Raw genomic sequence first — 17,524 nt, forward strand, 5'->3', positions numbered from 1 at the left:
GATGGAGGCGGAGACTTGACCAAGTCTCCCTTTCCTTATGGCCCCCAGGGCCCCCCCATACTGCGGCCTGGCCCCACCGGTCTCCTGGGAGACCGTTGGGAGAGCTCTGAGACAAATGCCGAGGATTATCTCCCCGTATTTAACTCGGGCTCTTGAATCTAATTAAATCGAGCCTAAGAAAACTGAAATCAAAGACTCAATTCTTATCAATATTTATTGGAGCAAAAATATCATTCATTCCCCTACCCCTTCTGGAGTTTAGCCTGAATACCTCGACGATAATCAATTATCATCTTTATTACTTCTCTTCGTGATATATGTAGTGAACTCAAGTTTCATTTTATGGCTTGTAAACTGCATTTGTTCAATCGAGTTGTAATCAAAGGGACAAAGGAATTTCAAATATAACCTTTGTTCTTTATATTCGCATTCCTCATTGTGAGAAACAATTAACTTGCATCTTATTTTCCTGGTGTCGACTACTGTAACGATTTCTTTTAATTTAATGGAAGAGCCGAGGAAAAGTAACGAAAGGTTGGAAATGCCTGGTGTAGAGGTGGAAAACTTGGAATTTATTATTGCACGATCTTCTTAATGAGAAAATGTTTGAGATATCTCCACTAGAAATTTAGTGAAAAATTTGTAAGGTGGTGCTTAACGCTGGCCTCGGTGGCGGCGGGATGAAGTCTTCGCCTGCCAAGGAAGAGGTCGCAGGCTCGAGTCTCGCCTGGGTAGGTTGCCCCTACCCAAGGAATGGTTGTCTGTGCACGTGTAAATATTACCTTGTTGATAACCCAGGTGTAAAAGACCATTATCAGCTGTTTTCGGGGATATGGCAACAAATAATAAATGAAAAAATAACAAAACTTGGAGAATTTTTCAAAGGAATCCTTTTATTTATTTATTTATTTATATCACACCAAAAACAGCACTAAGGCCCTTACATTGGGTTTATAAACAAAATAAATTATGTAAATATAATTAATAAACATGTATAAAAATAATCACATAAATAACAACCATTTTCAACGTATACAATACATACTAAAGGTCGGTGTCAAAAAGATAGTCTTTTCAATTGGTTATTAAAATTGGTACGGGAGGCTAAGATGTCAAGAGAGTATTTGAGATTGAATTGAAAATAGAAGGTACGCGGTAAAAGAGGGATCTATGAGATATTGCCAGACGGAAATTGGGCTGGTGTAGAGCTTCAGTATTGCGGGTTTTGCGAGCTGGAATGCGTAGTGAGAAGAATGCTAGGAGATCACTGCATCTGAAGGACCCATTCATGATGCGGTAAAGAAATTTGATGTCCGATGTCAATCGGCTTTGATGATTAACGCTTTGGGATAATTTTGAGCCGAGGAGCTCGCGCGTGCAAATGGTTGGCCTGAGAGAATACTAAGTTCTCGGAGTGTGTGTGTGGAAATGTTCTCGTGCGTGCAGAGAGCGTTTTGCATGATTGAGCGTTTGGCTTGCACCGGGGGGGCGCCAGTCGGCGGTTGATGATGAAAAATCTCCCTCGGCAAACCGGACGGGAGGCGGATTCTGGAAATTGTGGGGAGGGTCATTAACTGCGCCCGTGTTGTGGGTTTTTTTCGAAATTCGAGCGTTTATTACCGCTCCCTCCCCCACCCGCCTCGCCTCTTTCTTTTCTTTTATATATTTATTTTTCAGGCCGTCCAATTCATCCTTTGGTTTCCGTTTCCATTTTTTTTTAATTCCATTCAATCTCGGAAGATCGCTTCGGGAAATCCGGGAGTAGTCTTCAAGATTGAGAGTTTGATTTTGTACGGGATTTTTTTTATGCCAATTAGCTCGAGTAGACTTGTGCGATGGGAAAACTATTTGGAGATGACCGAAATTTGCCCAGAGGCAAAATATGCTACGCTATGCGGCGATATCAAGCTTCTTGCACATAACACGTTTTCGCCCGTGAGTGAATAAACGGCGCGCGTGAGTGAATAAACGACGATTTGTTGTCGCATTGCAGCCATCCAGTGCCACTGGAGCCACTGGGATACCGTATCGTCTTTCTGCTCAATGATATTTTTCTGCTTTCTGCTCGCGGCGGCGCCTCTATCCTTTTTCCTACCTCTCCAGCCCCTCCCCGGGTGATCGGGCGTATTAGCCACGGGCTTGGGTCCCCGGCCTCGGTGTGTTGTATCCCTAAGAGGGTTCACCTAGAACCCTCATAGTCTCTGCTCAATGATATATAGCACGTAATCAAATGTACACTTTCTCTCCAGACCAAAGGTGGGAAAATTGTGTCCCGCGGGCCACATGCTTGTGATGGCCCGACACAGAATTTAAAAAAATGTATTAGGGTATACTTGTCTCATTAAATTGATTATATAATCAAATGTGCTAGAAGCTAGAACTCTAACCAATATAAAATTAACCAAATAAATGAGTAGAATAGAACTATCACTATCCTTTAATTTTTATAATAAAATTTATACTTTTTCTGAAATGAAATATAATGTTAACTGATGAATACAACCATTATATACCGTGCGGCCCTTCGATAACCTCCGCTCATATAAAGTGGCCTTCGAGCCAAAACAATTACCCACCCGCGCACTAGAGGGTTTCAATCCTACGGAAGCTGTCTTCAGTACTCTTGGTTTGGTTATTTGCTTGTTTCCAGTTTGTGTTTGTTGGTATACTCCTATCAATAATGGAAGGAATAAGAATTTTCACACCGCCATACGTTTCCGGTGATTTTTTATTGTCTACATCCCATTACTTCACTTTTCTACCAAGCTTTGGCGTTGATTTAGAGTTTCGCCCGCTACGCCACGATTTCCGAATTGAAATTCATCGGGCTGGCGCCACGGGCAGTGATAAATCTCCGGAGGAATTTCCCGAAAGGGAGTCGGCTTCACTTCAGAAAGGAGCGGAGAAGACAAAAGAACGTCACCGGGCGCACGCCCCGATCAATCGCGCGATGTGATTTGATCGTCGGCGGTGACGCCCTCACTGCCTGCACTGAAGTGATGCGTTACTCACGCGCCCTCTGGGGACAACAAGAGGACGCACCGACCCTAGTAGAAACCTGATTTATGTTTTCCAAAGTACCGAATGGAAAAAAGTAACTTTGTACGCAGTTGCGCGCGCAGGTGCAAAGCAGGGATGGCAAGTGAAACGAAACGAAGATGTTCAGTTTCGACCCGGAGGGAAAAGGAAATACGAGGCCTAGGTTTAGTTTCGTTCCCGCATGAAATTAAAATCACCAAGGAGTTTAGTTTCGAACAGGGACGAAACTTTACTCATCGGAACGAAACTAAATTAATCGAAACTCCGGTGCTAATAGTAAAGTTTCGATCTTAGAAGTTGAGTGAGATTTTTTCGAAAATTTCAGCGGCTCGGCCATGAGTGCTGAGCGATGTATTTATTCTCGATTTGGCCTTGATAGTATTTGTCCTATCGAGGAATGGAAATGAATGGCTACACGCATAATATATTATGACGATTCTAACAGCCCTGAATATCGCTTACTTCCTCGTGAAATTCGGATTCCTCTGCCGTCGGCTACACGAGTTGCGAGTTTAAGTAAACCGATTCCAATGCGCTGTGGTGACAGAATATGTCGAGGTCACTGCAGAATCCTTATATTAAAACCCCTGGATGTTCTACTCGTGTATATCGTGACGGATAACTCCCGCTCGTCCAACGTAAAAGGTTCAAAAGAATGCATATTAATATTAATTTAGTATTCGTGCCTTAGTTTTTAACGTTCCACGTAAAATTTTATTTGCTTAAAACCGGCTTCATTGCTGCTACTTCAGGTTCTTTCAATTAAAAAATGTGTTTGAAAATTAAGTAAAAAAGAATGAACTTTAAATAAATGGTAGCTGAAACTTTGACCTAGCGATACGTCACTAAAAAGACCTAAGAAGCGGGAATGATAAGTCCTCATAATTTGAAACCGCTAACGTAGCAATTCAAAATCGTATATTTTCGTTGGACATTTTTCACTTTAGTAAAATCGTCCGAAAAAGTTTTCGAGGCGGATGTGGTTTCAGTCGACCAATTCATCTCTCGTGAATGAGTACGTTTATCATTTCAGAATCGAAGTCTTGGATGGGGTTAATTAGAGAGGCAGGATGTAGTTATGTTCTTCGATGAGTGTGACCGAACTAGGCTGGAATCTCTTTCTATCTCCGGGGCATCTTTCTTCCTTTCTAATCGGAGCCGTTCCGAGAAAATGGGTCGTTAAAAAGAGGGTGGTCGTAATGTTGAAGGTACATGGGTGTTCCTTTGTGAATCTTCCTCGAATCAGACCAACCGCGCGGGGAGACTGGTGCCTAAATGATCCGGGAGGGCACGAAGCTGATTCAAATTAGGGCGCTTAGGTCAGGATTAGGTCGGTTCGTCGGCAACGAGGCGATTTTCATTTCGGAATATCCCGAAAATACGTTTTGAGGTGGTTGAAATCTGTATTGCCATAGCAGTTGATCTGTGCGAATGCTTCGAAATTTTTTCTGCTCGAAGTTGGTGCTCTATGATAACTGTATGGTGAATATGTAATGGAGCGCTAAAAGTAGCTGCGTAGCATCCAAATGTCTAGCCATACAATGGCGGGCCACCTTCAGCATAACTATGGGAAATGGAAAGAGCAAATGAACTGGTTGTAGATATATATTATAAAGCCTTGATATTTGTTTTTTATAGGTCTGTATACCTGTGGCAATGACTCAATGACTCATTCTATAAAATAACCTATACCGCGATTAAGTAGCTTCCAGTGGTGTCACGGTGCCGAAACTCGCCGAAGCGCCGTTCTGGCACTGGTTTACAAAAGACGTAATAGTCAAGTAACACTTTTATCAATTTTGTTGCGTCAAAATTACTAATTTATACAATCGTAACCAAAACAAAAAATTTAGTAAGAAAATGTAAATATTGGCTTGTAATAAAAAACACGCAAGAGTAATATTTCACTTCTAAAGAAAGTTACGGAAAGTGCGTTCCGGCACTGCTAATTTTGCCATTACGTCACTGGTGGCTTACTAAATTTTTTTCGACTCTTACTCAGCATATGCTTGATGTTTTGTTTGGTTTCCGATCATTCTATAAATATACTTTTATTTGATTCGCAAATAGAGTAGCACGAGATTGCGCCGTTTTTCGCGCACTATAAATAATATCAAGGTAATCGATCATATACTCACTTTTAATATTTCACTGAAGAAGGATTGAAGATTTTCCTCGAGGAGTATTAATGCATTGGCTGTACACATACGCGGCCATAGCATTTCCTCCCCTGTTGCTCCGACCAAAAATCCTTCACCGCCATTTACTTTTTGTGTCAGACGGGGATTTATTTATAAACCGTAGTCCCGATGCAGCTAACTCCCTTCTCTAGGTACCGAAGCGAGACGTCCCTTGTCCGCTTGATGAATTATATTCCCAGGGAAGGGAGTGTTTTCCAATGGTGACCCGTGGTGGGACAAGTGACAGGACACATAGTGCTGTGCCTGGATGCTGTCTCTCGCTGGATTTAAGGAATCACCTGCAATTCCTCGCGATCGTAAATATTATGTAGTAAACAATGAGGATAAATGCAGGGTGGAGAAAAATTGTGTCGTGAAATTTTAAACCGGGATAGCTGATGCCAGTGGGTACCTAAATTACTAATCTAGCCTAGATTCAGATTAGCCGTGACTGAAATCCCGTACCCTAGCTCTCGGAAGGTTAACGCCTATTCGTAAATGATCGCCAAGTCATTCGAAATATCGGTTTTGGGGGCAAATATATTTTCCCAACCTTTAATAGCCTTGGCAATAAGATTTTCTTGGATAATTATTCAAGGTGGAGAAAAATTATTTCGCGAAATTTTAACCCTGGATAGCTGATGCCAGCAGGAACCAAAATTACCAATGATGTTTAGGTCGAAAACGCACTATTTTTCAACTATAGAAACTTTGCCTCAAACGTTCCAATTGGCCGTGAGTTTGCCCTGTTGCCGGCAGCCCTTGACAACTCATTACTTCGAATGCTTTCCCTACCGGAGATCGCGATTTATCCTATGCATCTGGCAACTGGGCAAACTCGCGGCCAATCGGAGCGCTTGGCTCAAAGTTTCTTTTGTTTAAAAATGGTGCGTTTTCGACCCAAAAATCATTGGTAATTTTTTCTTCTATTTGCATCAGTTATCCAGAGTTAAAATTTCGTCACTTAATTTTTGTCTGCTCTGAAGATCGCTCTCCAATCACTGTCACGTTGCGGATAATTTTGGAAACTGATTGAATTTGCCTGAAGTGGCGACAAAAATCAAGCCAATTCGAGCAGAACCGGGGCCTACCCTTGATCGAATCCACCGTAAGTAGAACCCATCCTAAATCGGGGTTAACTGTATAAATATATTAATCAAACTGAAGTTCTGAGTGAGGCCCACTTTTCATGGACTAGCCCTTGAGCTGCTGGTCCCCTAATGTCTGGCCCTACACCCCGAGAGGGTGGATGGGTCTGGAGTGAGCTGCATGTGTCGCCCTCGTTATTTTGCTGTCTGATGTCGCCCGACGCTACACTGGAGGGGGGGGGGACTGCTTCACGGTTCGCTTCCTGCTCTTGGCCGACAGCCACCCTTCTCCAACGGTGGTAGTGGTCGTAGTATAAGAAGACGCGTGGCCTACGGTGGAATATGGATGAGAACTTTTACTTTCGTCTTAGGCATTTGAAGGAGGCATTAACTGGGCGACTCACTCTTGTCTGATCCAAATTAGTAAAAGATAACGCATCACTCCCGTATTATATAGTTTTTTGAAGTATTGCTTTTGTAAAACTTTTCATCTTGAAATTTTGAGGGCGGATATTTAGTTCTCACTGTTGTTTTTGTTTGATTTGACAGTGTTTTCCTGTTTCTTAAGTGGGAAACTATCACCCTTTAGAGTTACCAAGACTATTTTTTTATATATATTTAGGGTGTAGGCATTTGTTGATAATGCTATATACAATGCTCTGAAGTTTTTAATTTGTATGTCAAGCCTGTAACGCAATTAACGTGAAGTTTTTTTAGATGAAAGCTTGGGTTTTTAACTAGTAATTCGTCATCAAATCTGGCAGGCAGAGGGGGATTGAACATCCCGGTAGCATTGATAAAATTGATGCCAGCCGTGTCACTGTGAATGCTGTTGTCTTTTGAAAGAGGGGTCGTGGTAGGTTCTTTTGCCTCAATGCTCGTACAATGCTCTCCTCTCGTGTCTACCCCTATATTTCTTCCTGTTTGTGCCTCGTGTCCGTCGCCCGCTCGTCTCCCGTGTCCCTTCGTCAATCGCTGCGGTTATTATCGGCCTAACCACTGCTACCTTCCCTCCAGCCTACTATCTGCAATCGTTCATTTGCTCTCCTTTGCTCCCGCGGCATGTCGCTCCCTTCCCCGGCCTCCACGCATGACGATAGAGGTTGTGAGCCTCCGACGCCCTACCGACAGCAAGTCCACGCCGCGGCGCCGACGTCAAGTCTGCTGAAAATAACGTCGTTATGATTTTCCATATTTTTTCGGTTGCACCGCGTCCAGTATTGCTGCTGACTACAGTTCGCCGGTGATCCTCCTTGATTCTTTACGTGGAAGGTTCATCCCTGCGTTTCTCTTGGTTCTCATATGATTCGCTAACTGCAGCAAGGCATCATGTCCACGTTGGACGATTTTTTTTCTTTAAGTTGTTGCTAAGTGCGAGACTCAACGTTTCCTACTAAAAAGAAACATCTACACTCGGTGTTATCAGCATGCCATGTTTCCTTTACGAAGGAAACGGTGCGTCATGCACCAAGCAACAGCTTAAAGGAAAAGAAAGAAAAGTCGTCCACCTTGGACATGATGCCTTTCTGCAGTTAGCGATTCATGTACTCCTCCTTCCGCATTATTCACCTATTTCATCGCTAGTAGGTTGCCTCTCTGAGCATCATTTTCCACAATTGGTGGAAAGGGTACCTTGAGTCTCGGTTAATGTTTTTTTTTTGTTTTTGCGATCGAAATAGCTTTTTTATCAACCTGGGTTAAAAGCGTTTCTCCCTATGTAAAAACTTGGCCTCCTTGAAGATGATTTTGTGGCAGGGTCCTCGCATACTCATCAATTGAGCTGCTTTTAGAGAGGTGGTTGAAAGTTCTGCGTAGCTTCTGTATACGGTCAGACTACAAGCCAACCAGAATTTTAATTAACTAACTACCGCCGGATGTAGTGGAAGGCTATGTCATCTTATGATTAGCTTTTACAACACATTATAAAACCGCCTCTAAATTTTGTTGATGAATTGTTCTTTTTTAAGAGTTGACTATTTATGGAGATTTTTATATTGAGATGCAAATGAAAGGCTCTTCAGTACCATTCGCGGAGAAAAGTTATTGGTGAGCTGCATTTACATTTCCAATATGTGGGATAAAGTCCTCATTTGCACCCCTGGTTAAATCCCTTGAAACCCCCAAATCTGTCCCATTCGTTGTATATGCGTATTGAATATTCAAATGTCGCCATCTCTGTTCTAATTGTCGCCTCCTTCTTTTGTTTTTGCAGAGGGTGGCCAGTTGGAGCGTGAGCTGAGGTACGCGGAGGCGGCGCTGGGCGGGGGCCCTTCGGCTGCGGCGGCCACCGGGGGCAGCACGCACCAGCTGCTCATCCAGACGCCCCACGACGCGGCCGCCGCCGGGGGCCTCTTGCGACCAGAGGCCCTCCTCGCACACCTCGACGCCGTCTCCACCGCAGCCTCCGTCACCGTACACCTCTTCGACATGTGAGTGTCTTCTATAATTAATTTATGTATTTTATTTTATTTCTGGCCTTCGTGGCGTCAGGGTGAAGACTTCGCCCGCCAAACAAGAGGTCGCGGGTTTGAGCCTCGCCTTGGTAGGTTGCCTCTGTACAGGGCATGGTTATTCGTGCAAGTTCAAATTGTTAACACGTTGAAAAACCGGTTCCAAAAGACCATAAAGAGCTGTTTTCGCTGGTATTGGAATAAATAAGTATTATCCGGTTAACCTCGTTATCGCCGGGGTAACGTCCGCGTCTGCCAACTTAAAGGTTGCTGATTCGAATCCCGCGTAGGTGGTTTTACCAACACCCAGGGCATAGATGTGTGTTTGTCCAACAAGTAAATTGTGAGAAAGGGCTAACTACTCCTACATTCGCATGTTTTAAAGACGTAATTATTTGTATTATTAAACGGACAAATTAAAGAATTAATGTAGCTGAAAATTTTATCATACTTAAGGGGCATGCATGCCAACATAATAAGAAAAAATTGACAGTCCGACTCTCCAAACCCGCGAAATTTATAAATTCCCGTTATTTTCTCAGCACCCTTCTGAAGCTGCCGCGGCGGGGAAGTTAGTCAGGGATTTATTGAAGAAATTTCACCCCCAAGGGTTTCTAGCATTACCATATCTTAGAAGCATCCCCTAGTGCATCTCTCGGTCACGGCGCGGCCTTGGGTGCTGGTCAACCAATCTGCTGGCAGTGAAAGTGTTTTCAGCTGTCCGTGCGCCTCCAGCCAGCAGAATGAATGTACGGCGACTCGGAGCATAGCAGTTTTCCATCTGGCGTGTGTGGTGGGTTGCGTCACGCCAGGCGTAGTGTTTGGAAACTTTTCCCTATTTTGAGTTCTTTCATCTTTTAGAATTGCGACGTCTGGCATCGCCATACACTACACTGCTTTAATAAATATTTGTACGCGCTGGCTTAAACGTAAGGAGACTAATTTAGGTACTTCTTGGGCAAATGAAAACATCCATGCATCAAAAATTAATGTTTTTAGAAATATTAGAATCCATTCGTACAATCGCATTACCTTCCATTTAGCTCAGCTTTGAAAAGGGTTGAAAGAATTAGGGAGCATTAAATACGAGACATAGACGCCGATTTTTATTGTAAGAACGCACCCATGAATAGATGTATGCATTTCATGCAATATCAACAAGCTTCGGCTCTTAAAATTCTTCCGCTGATCCATCGTTCTGAATTTCTTCGGATCTGTACTCAAGAATAAAAAGGGCTTTTATATTCGTCGGCGATAAGCGGAAATGTTGATTATCGCTTTCTACCTCGCTTCAACTATTTTCACGTATTTCCCACCAATGTCAGTCGCATCTTTGCTCGTCTTATTTTTTTAGTGTTATCTTCTGTTATCCTCTGTACCTCCTCCATACCATTTTTATCTTATGAACCCCATGGTGGTAGTTTCCCTCTTACTTATAATTCCCCTTTTCTCACTTTAATGGTTGCATTTACATGATGAACTCTTGCCTTTGTTCTTGATTTTGTATATCCTTCTCTTTCCAGTACGTGGCGTCTAAAAGACCTATGCTACTCTCCAAGCATCCCTAGCTTCGATTATCACTACATCGATCAGGTAAGTGTTCACTGCACTAATTGTTTTAATGTGTAAAAACTGATCATAGATTTATCTCAGATCGGACCGACGGTAGCCACAGGAGTAGGTGTCGGGAATTTTGCTTTCCAGCTGATTTTATGTTAACCTTAATATAAAATCAAACCATATTATATCACGTTCAGTAATACCGCACGCACAGCGAATAAGGTTGTCGAGGAATCTGCCTGCCGCAAATCTATATGCAAGGGTCGTTCAATAAGTAATGCCCCACATTTTTTTTAAAAGTCATTGATATACATAGATCAATGTCCTTGTCGGTGCTTCCACAATTGTTGTTTGTTCTCTGCGCTGATGAAATTTGACACCGTTCCGGCTGATAGCAGAACCGTTGTAAAGCGTCAAAATGGCATCAACGTTCGACTCACGTTAAAAGCAGCGTGCTGTAATGAAAATACACAACCCTGGTAACTTTTCACTGGAAAATTATTTATTGGTACGACGCGTTTCGACGCTGAGACGTCATTCTCAAGTACTCTGTTTATTATATCGACAATCCAATAAATACCCAAATTCTGGCAGGGGGAGGTAGAAGGGTTATACAGGGTGGGGGGAAATTTGGGGTGGAGTGTATTTTCATTTCAGCATGGATTTTCACAAAGTAAAAGCCGAATCAATTGAATTCAGCAGCGTGCTGTCATTGAACTATTGTATACGGAAAAAGAAACCGTGGTGAACATCCATAAACGTTTGTGTGCAGTGTATGGCAAAGCTGCAGTTGATAGGAGTGAAGTTGTGTGATGGGTAAAGAAAGTTACAGCCTCAGGAGATGCAGAAACAGAGCTCCATGATCAGCCACGCTCGGCATGGCAACGACTACAAGACAAGAGCTTTTACCACCAGGGAACACATGCTCCCCTAAAATGTTGTCGCTAGGCCTTAGAACGTAATGGGTACTACGCAGAAAAATAGGGCAAGGACAAAACATCTTGATGCATATTGCCGCCAAATTCTGACTCTTTACAATGAATGCGTTCGGAGAAAAAATAAGGGGCATTACTTATGGAACGACCCTCGTATCTTGTTGCGGCACATGGGTTCTTCGTGGGCGTTGAATATGGTGATTGTTTTAATGACTTGTATTTTTTACGACTAATCCGGCTGTCCAATATGTCTCCTTTTGTCCGCGTGTAGTTGTTATTATCTATGGAGATGTCGGCTTCTTTGTAAGTTCCTTTTACCAGCTCATTTGAATTATGCCACCCGCAGTTAACTGTTTCTTTTAATATGTACATGCTCATTTCAGTCATTTGGGTGTGGTCATTACCAGCAGTTTCTTATCGCATTTTAAGATTCAAAGTGAGAGTGAAATGGATTTCACGGATATGGACGGTTAACGTTTGCGGTTCCATGTATGGGAAACCGCTATCATGCTGTCAGAACCCAAGCAGTAGGCGACATTCTGATATCGAAGTAAGGTTCATGTATCCAAAACGTTGTTATTACACAATGGATATTTTGTCAATGTTATATAGATATCCTATTTGTAGCATCCATGATGAGTTGTAAAAATAACGTTACATAGATATTCAAGGTGTAATATCCGTGATATCAAATAGAATTATACCAAATAGTATCCATAGGTGGCATATGTTCTGTATAGAATTGAAGAGCACAAATGTTTTGTTTGTATGCTTGTGGCTTACCAAAAACCAAAATTAGCATAACCATTATCTACTCATTAGATTTTTAAATATTAGATTGCCTTTAGTAGCATATATAAACTTGGTCCTTCTAAGCCATATGGCTTGTCATTTATCCTGCATAGTGGCAACATTGAAAGCAGAGCATTTATATTACATTACAAGTTACAACTTCGTATACAAAAAAAAACAATAACATGGCTCAAAAAGTTTTAAGAGCTTTGAAACAAAAATATGAGAAAGAGATGTTATGAAGATATCTAAGAGATGTAAAATGGACTTCCATGTCCACTGTTGGGCATTGCTGCAACGTTGTTTGGCAGGTCCTTTGGATATTTGACATATATCCATAAAACGTTAATTGGATTAACATAGATATTGCACGGATGTCGTATGTTACCACCGACAATGTTGTCTGGATGTTATTGGGATATTGATTGCTGCTAGGGAACAGACCTGAATTTACTTTTATTCCATCCCCACTGATCCCATTCCTTTATCATTCATGAGTACTATCACCCCCTTTGTTCATTAATCGTGAGGAAATTGAATTACCACTCATAACTCCGCTGTATTGAGTTCAAATAGCGACCGTTCCAGTTTCGTCTCTGTGCCGGGATCACCAGACCACCAATCCTTCGCTATCGTAGTCGTGGCTATCACTTCCTTGTTTGCGTATTTTAAGAATGGGTAGTAAATATCCATTAAGCAATTAAGGATGCAATGCATTCAGTAAATTCCAATTCATTACTTCAAGTCTCAATTATTCCAGTAATTTTCACCGTTGTCGGTCAGAACTCCTTTGAAAACACGGTTATAATTTGTGCGGTGTTTTGTTTGGGGAGACGTTTATACTTTAAAACGACGTTATAAATTCAGGAGATACCGAATATGTTAATTTTTTGTGAAAAAAAAATCCGAGAAATTCTTTTTTTTTCATCGTTTATTAAAATTATAGCATGCGTTCCTTAGTTCTGTTGTTTTATTTACTACGGAACGTATCTTCATTTATTTTCATTGTTACGAAATGGAGATATTAACGTCGTTTTCATAATCAGTTGTGACACTAAGTTCAAATTGCGTCTGTCTTGCATACTAGGGCGTTTATTTTCTTGCACTTCATGGTCATGATGTTTTATTCCCCATTTCTCTCTCCATTTCTTGATCCTCCCTCATGTCTTGAGCGTGTGTGGGTCCAACCTTCCTAGAACGCGGCGCACTCACGAGTCCTCACTTACTCTCCCTTTTAGCTCCTTGCCCATGCGGCCTCCAGCAGTCATTTGTTTGTTTTTCGCTTCGACTGGGCGGACGTGTGATCGCGAGGGTGAGATGGGAGGGGGTGGAAGGTTTACAGTTAAACCACTCACCCTCATTCCCATCTCGCTTGCTTTTATTTTTGTCCCTCACGATCTTTACCCCGCGGTTTTTGTTTCCTTCTTTTTTTTACAAGCGACCGAGTCTCGTACTTTCCTAGAATCGTCATCACAAAATTAGTGCCTGTTTTTAACCCGTTATAACTCAATGTTGCTTCTATTTAACATCAAAAATGTGTACATTTTCAGCTCTGTTCAGGAGAGATTTAAACTACGTGTTCTCTTCTGCTGTAAATTTTTAATGGCGAAATATGTAGCTGCCACAATAATTATTATTAGTAGAAAATGTTCTCATTTTTCAAATTAAATTGAAATTTAATCTTTATCACACTTACATTTATCTTCTCACAAACGCAGTTCTGGGTTAGAAAGGTTTAAGGCAACATATAACTATTAGTGTGCGAAATATTATCTTTATTTTAATATGAAAGTTACTCGTATGATATTAAATTAATGAGGTTCCTTAATATGCAAAACAAAATGAATATAATTATAACCGTATTGAAAATATTTTATATTTTTTAAGCGTCCGGGGGGGGGGTGCCCCGTGCCACCCCCTCTTAAATTCCTCTGAAATAAAGCTTACCCATTCTACGCCATCTTGTGATTATTTTGTGCTAATTCGATTTTTCTTATCATTTTCAGATAATGGAGAATATATTCCCCTGTTCCATAATCACCCCTTTGGATTGCTTCTGGGAGGGCTCAAAGCTCCTGGGACCAGACTATCCCGTTACGATACCGTAAGTACAAGTTTATATATATTTATTTAAGGTCGCTATAGTCTTGCTTACCATATTTCTGTTGTATACTCCACAATAGTCTAAATTCCCCTCAGGATCTATAACTGCTAGTTACACTATGACGTGAATTTATCAGTTTCTTAATTGAAGCTTTCAACCCTTCTTAAACTTAATTTATAGAGAAAGTTTTCGTGTCTTGCTTTTGATTTTTTATAACTACCAACGTTGAACAAACAAAATAATTGTTTTCTGTGGGTAATGTTCTGATGCATCGCTCTTATTTCAGGGGTGTCGGTTCTTCCGTGCGGTGGACGAATCTGAACCCAGAGAAAATGGTTGCCCAGATGAAGGAGTTCAACTTACAATTTCCCTTCGAGACGTTGGAGGAATTCATGAAGAGGGTAAGTGGATTGCTATTTTGAGACAAGCTTAGAGACTTCTTCAAGCTAATCAAGAAGAATGTAAGAACTATAGGGATATGAGACCTATGAAATTGCAAGCATTTTGACCGTCAAATTTATCCAGTATGTGGGAAAACTTAGTCAAAAGCACTTTCGAATTCGCAATTTCGCGTTGCGATTCATTTGGTCAACTCTGTCGTATTAATTAGAGACATTTTGTGGTGTTCGTTTACATTTGGAAACATCATTAGTGGCAGAGATTTATTCAAACTAGGTTGTCAATTGGGCCAAGGTTGGACCGAACAGTAATGCTGGCCAATTTCGCTCAAATTATGTAATTCACGCAAAATGTAACCTTATCAGCCATGAAGGAAATTGAAAGCGACTATAGTAGAGACTCGTCCGAACCAATTGGTGCCTAGTAAAAACGTGAATAGGTAATGTTTGTTATAGATTTACAAGGGATGATTGTTTTAGAAGCCTATAAATTTTGTATTGGCGAACCATGGGCGCTGGAATCATTTGTCAAGTGGCCTGTAATCCACGATCAAGCTCGTGCGCAACGTGTTAAGATCGTTATTAACCTCCTCTGTAATTCGTGGCCTCTGATTTCCAGTCCACGATCACCTTGTCCGAGAAAAATATTGTCCCCAAAAATTGCATTCGACTCGCTGTATAAGTCGTCGTCTGTGAATCGGAGCTAACGATAACACCTCATCAACATATCTCATAATCGCTTTCTGAGTTGCCTCCAAAAGTTGTTATAAGTAACACATAAATATAGGTGATAGTAATAACGTGAAGAAATAATAATCGTTATGCATCTACAAGGGTTAAGATCTTGATAAACCTGTCAATTATGTTCTGGTAGACGCTGGGCGTCATAGGGCAAGTTCCCTATACAGCATGAGTAGACCCGTTGATGTATCCTCAACGTGTTAAGATTGCTATGAACTTTCTCAGTAATTAATGGTCTCCGATTTCCAGTCCCCGATCATCTTGTCGAAAAAGAATATCGTCCCTACAAATTTCATTTCACGTACAATTATCAGCAGACGACGACTTCTAATCGGAGATAATGATATCACCTCATCAACAGATCCCTTAATCGCTTTCACATTTGCCTCCCAAAGATTTTAAGAGCGACAAATTTCGTGCGAGATCTGCGACAGCACTTCCGTTCTGTGTGGTAACCGTTCCGTTATTCCGCTTTAATCGCTTGGCCGCGTTCCTTTTTTTTCCCAAAAAAATACTCTTTAATTCTCATCCTCCATCCTCTTTTGATTCTCCCCATCACTTGGCACGCGCGGACGCAGTTCGAGCGTTTCATAGGCGGCGTGTAACGGCTCTCGACCGGGACTCGACGGGTATTTTCGGAATTGTATCGCTAAAATATTGTCCCGCACCCCATTCGCCGGTATCTCCCTCTCTCTCTCTTAATGGCTGGAACGTCGCCAAAGTATAAAAACTATTACCCCCGTCTCACCTTCTTCTATGGTAGAAGACCCGTCCGTCGGTGTCCCACCCTCGAAGCCTGGCGTTGCTCCAGCTTACACCTGCCAGACATTCATAAATATAATCCCTTAATTACAATTACGCTATGTTTGTATTTCTGGGTGGGTTGTATAGGGCGAAGAGGGACGGATTCGCTTTTAGGGTCGGGTCGCTCCATAAATATTGTCTCTCTCTCTCTCTCGTGAGCAGGATGGGCTACGTTGGGTGGGAAAGACTCGCTTCGTTTCTCTTTTTTTTCGACTCGAGAGTCTTTTTTTTTCCTCTTGATATAGGGTAATTACGCGAGCTCTTCTCGTCGCGGCGACGTAATCGGATATTCGGGTGCGAATCGGTTGCGGTCATTTTTTATGGGTGTCGAGAGCTGGAATTAAATCTTGGGAATATCGAATGGCTAGACCGAGATTCGAACCAGTCCCCTTGAACCCCCTAGATGTATTCGCCACTAATTCGAAACCATGTGTTCGGCAACAAATGTGCGGCTCAATGTGGACTAGGAAAAAGTTTTGAGGAACTAATAAACGAACCATTGATAAACCTACGTTCATTAATACGCCGGGTTGTTTTCAATATATATTTGACAATTAGAACAGGGACTTCACCCTTAAGAGTGCCTAGCATTGTCCTTCTTAGATGCTGATAGTTAACTAATCATTCAATTGTCAATAATAATTTTATTCTAACATTTCTCTATAAATATCTTGTTTAAATTTTAAACATTGTGTTTTGTTTTAACCGTGTACCCTTCTAATCAATTGCTTTCCTTTTTGAACTTTTCCAGGCCGGTATTAGCACGGCGTACCAAGAAAAGCCGTGCCTCAACCCTCGGGATCATGAATGTCCTGACACCGCCCCCAACAAGCAGAGCGGGCAGGTAAGCTGAAAACCTTATACTCTATAATATCTGTAATTAATTTCTCTAAGCCTGCGTGCCTTATTGTAACGATGATATGGTAAGATCTAAATTCCTATGAAACAGATGAATCCATCGGGACTCGATTGCCTGTGTGATCGGGTACCTATATGGGCACCTGAATTGTATCTCGGTGCTTGAATAACTTTACTGGAGTGTATTTTATACGGGTTTTTCCTCAGTAGATTGGTATAATCCTGAGCAACGGAGAACTTAAAGAAACTCTAGGTCGAGCACGGTTGGCAATTTCTCTCACAATGTGAACCTAAACCATTTAGCTTGCCCGTACAGTTTTTCGAAAGAAAACATCGATATCTTCATACCATCCCGCCCCGACTTGCGGGATAGTATGTCGATGTGTTATAGATGTTATAGTTCGTAGTGATTGACGCAAAAGATGAAAGAACGAATGGGCGGATTCAGAATTTTTTTCTGAGGGGGCACAAGGGTCGGGCAGGCAAATGATGTTCTCATATGTGGGATCAAAAACAACAAACAAATTTTAATGTACGAAATATACTCATTTTTAATATAAAAGTTATAAATATGA

The 17,524-nt window shown here is 41.6% G+C and overlaps 1 protein-coding gene across 1 annotated transcript in view; it reads left to right on the forward strand.

Moving 5' to 3' along the window:
• The window catches only part of LOC124157444 (protein patched), a 179,355-nt gene that overhangs the window by 81,870 nt on the left and 79,961 nt on the right, over nt 1-17,524 (forward strand). Inside the window, exons 3-7 of the mRNA XM_046532146.1 lie at nt 8,520-8,736; nt 10,281-10,350; nt 14,051-14,148; nt 14,435-14,549; nt 16,843-16,935. Of these exons, the coding sequence (XP_046388102.1) occupies nt 8,520-8,736; nt 10,281-10,350; nt 14,051-14,148; nt 14,435-14,549; nt 16,843-16,935 (593 nt within the window). The remainder of the gene's footprint in view (nt 1-8,519; nt 8,737-10,280; nt 10,351-14,050; nt 14,149-14,434; nt 14,550-16,842; nt 16,936-17,524) is intronic.

Source organism: Ischnura elegans, chromosome 4, assembly GCF_921293095.1.
Source record: "Ischnura elegans chromosome 4, ioIscEleg1.1, whole genome shotgun sequence".
NCBI classification, from domain to species: Eukaryota; Metazoa; Arthropoda; class Insecta; order Odonata; family Coenagrionidae; genus Ischnura; species Ischnura elegans.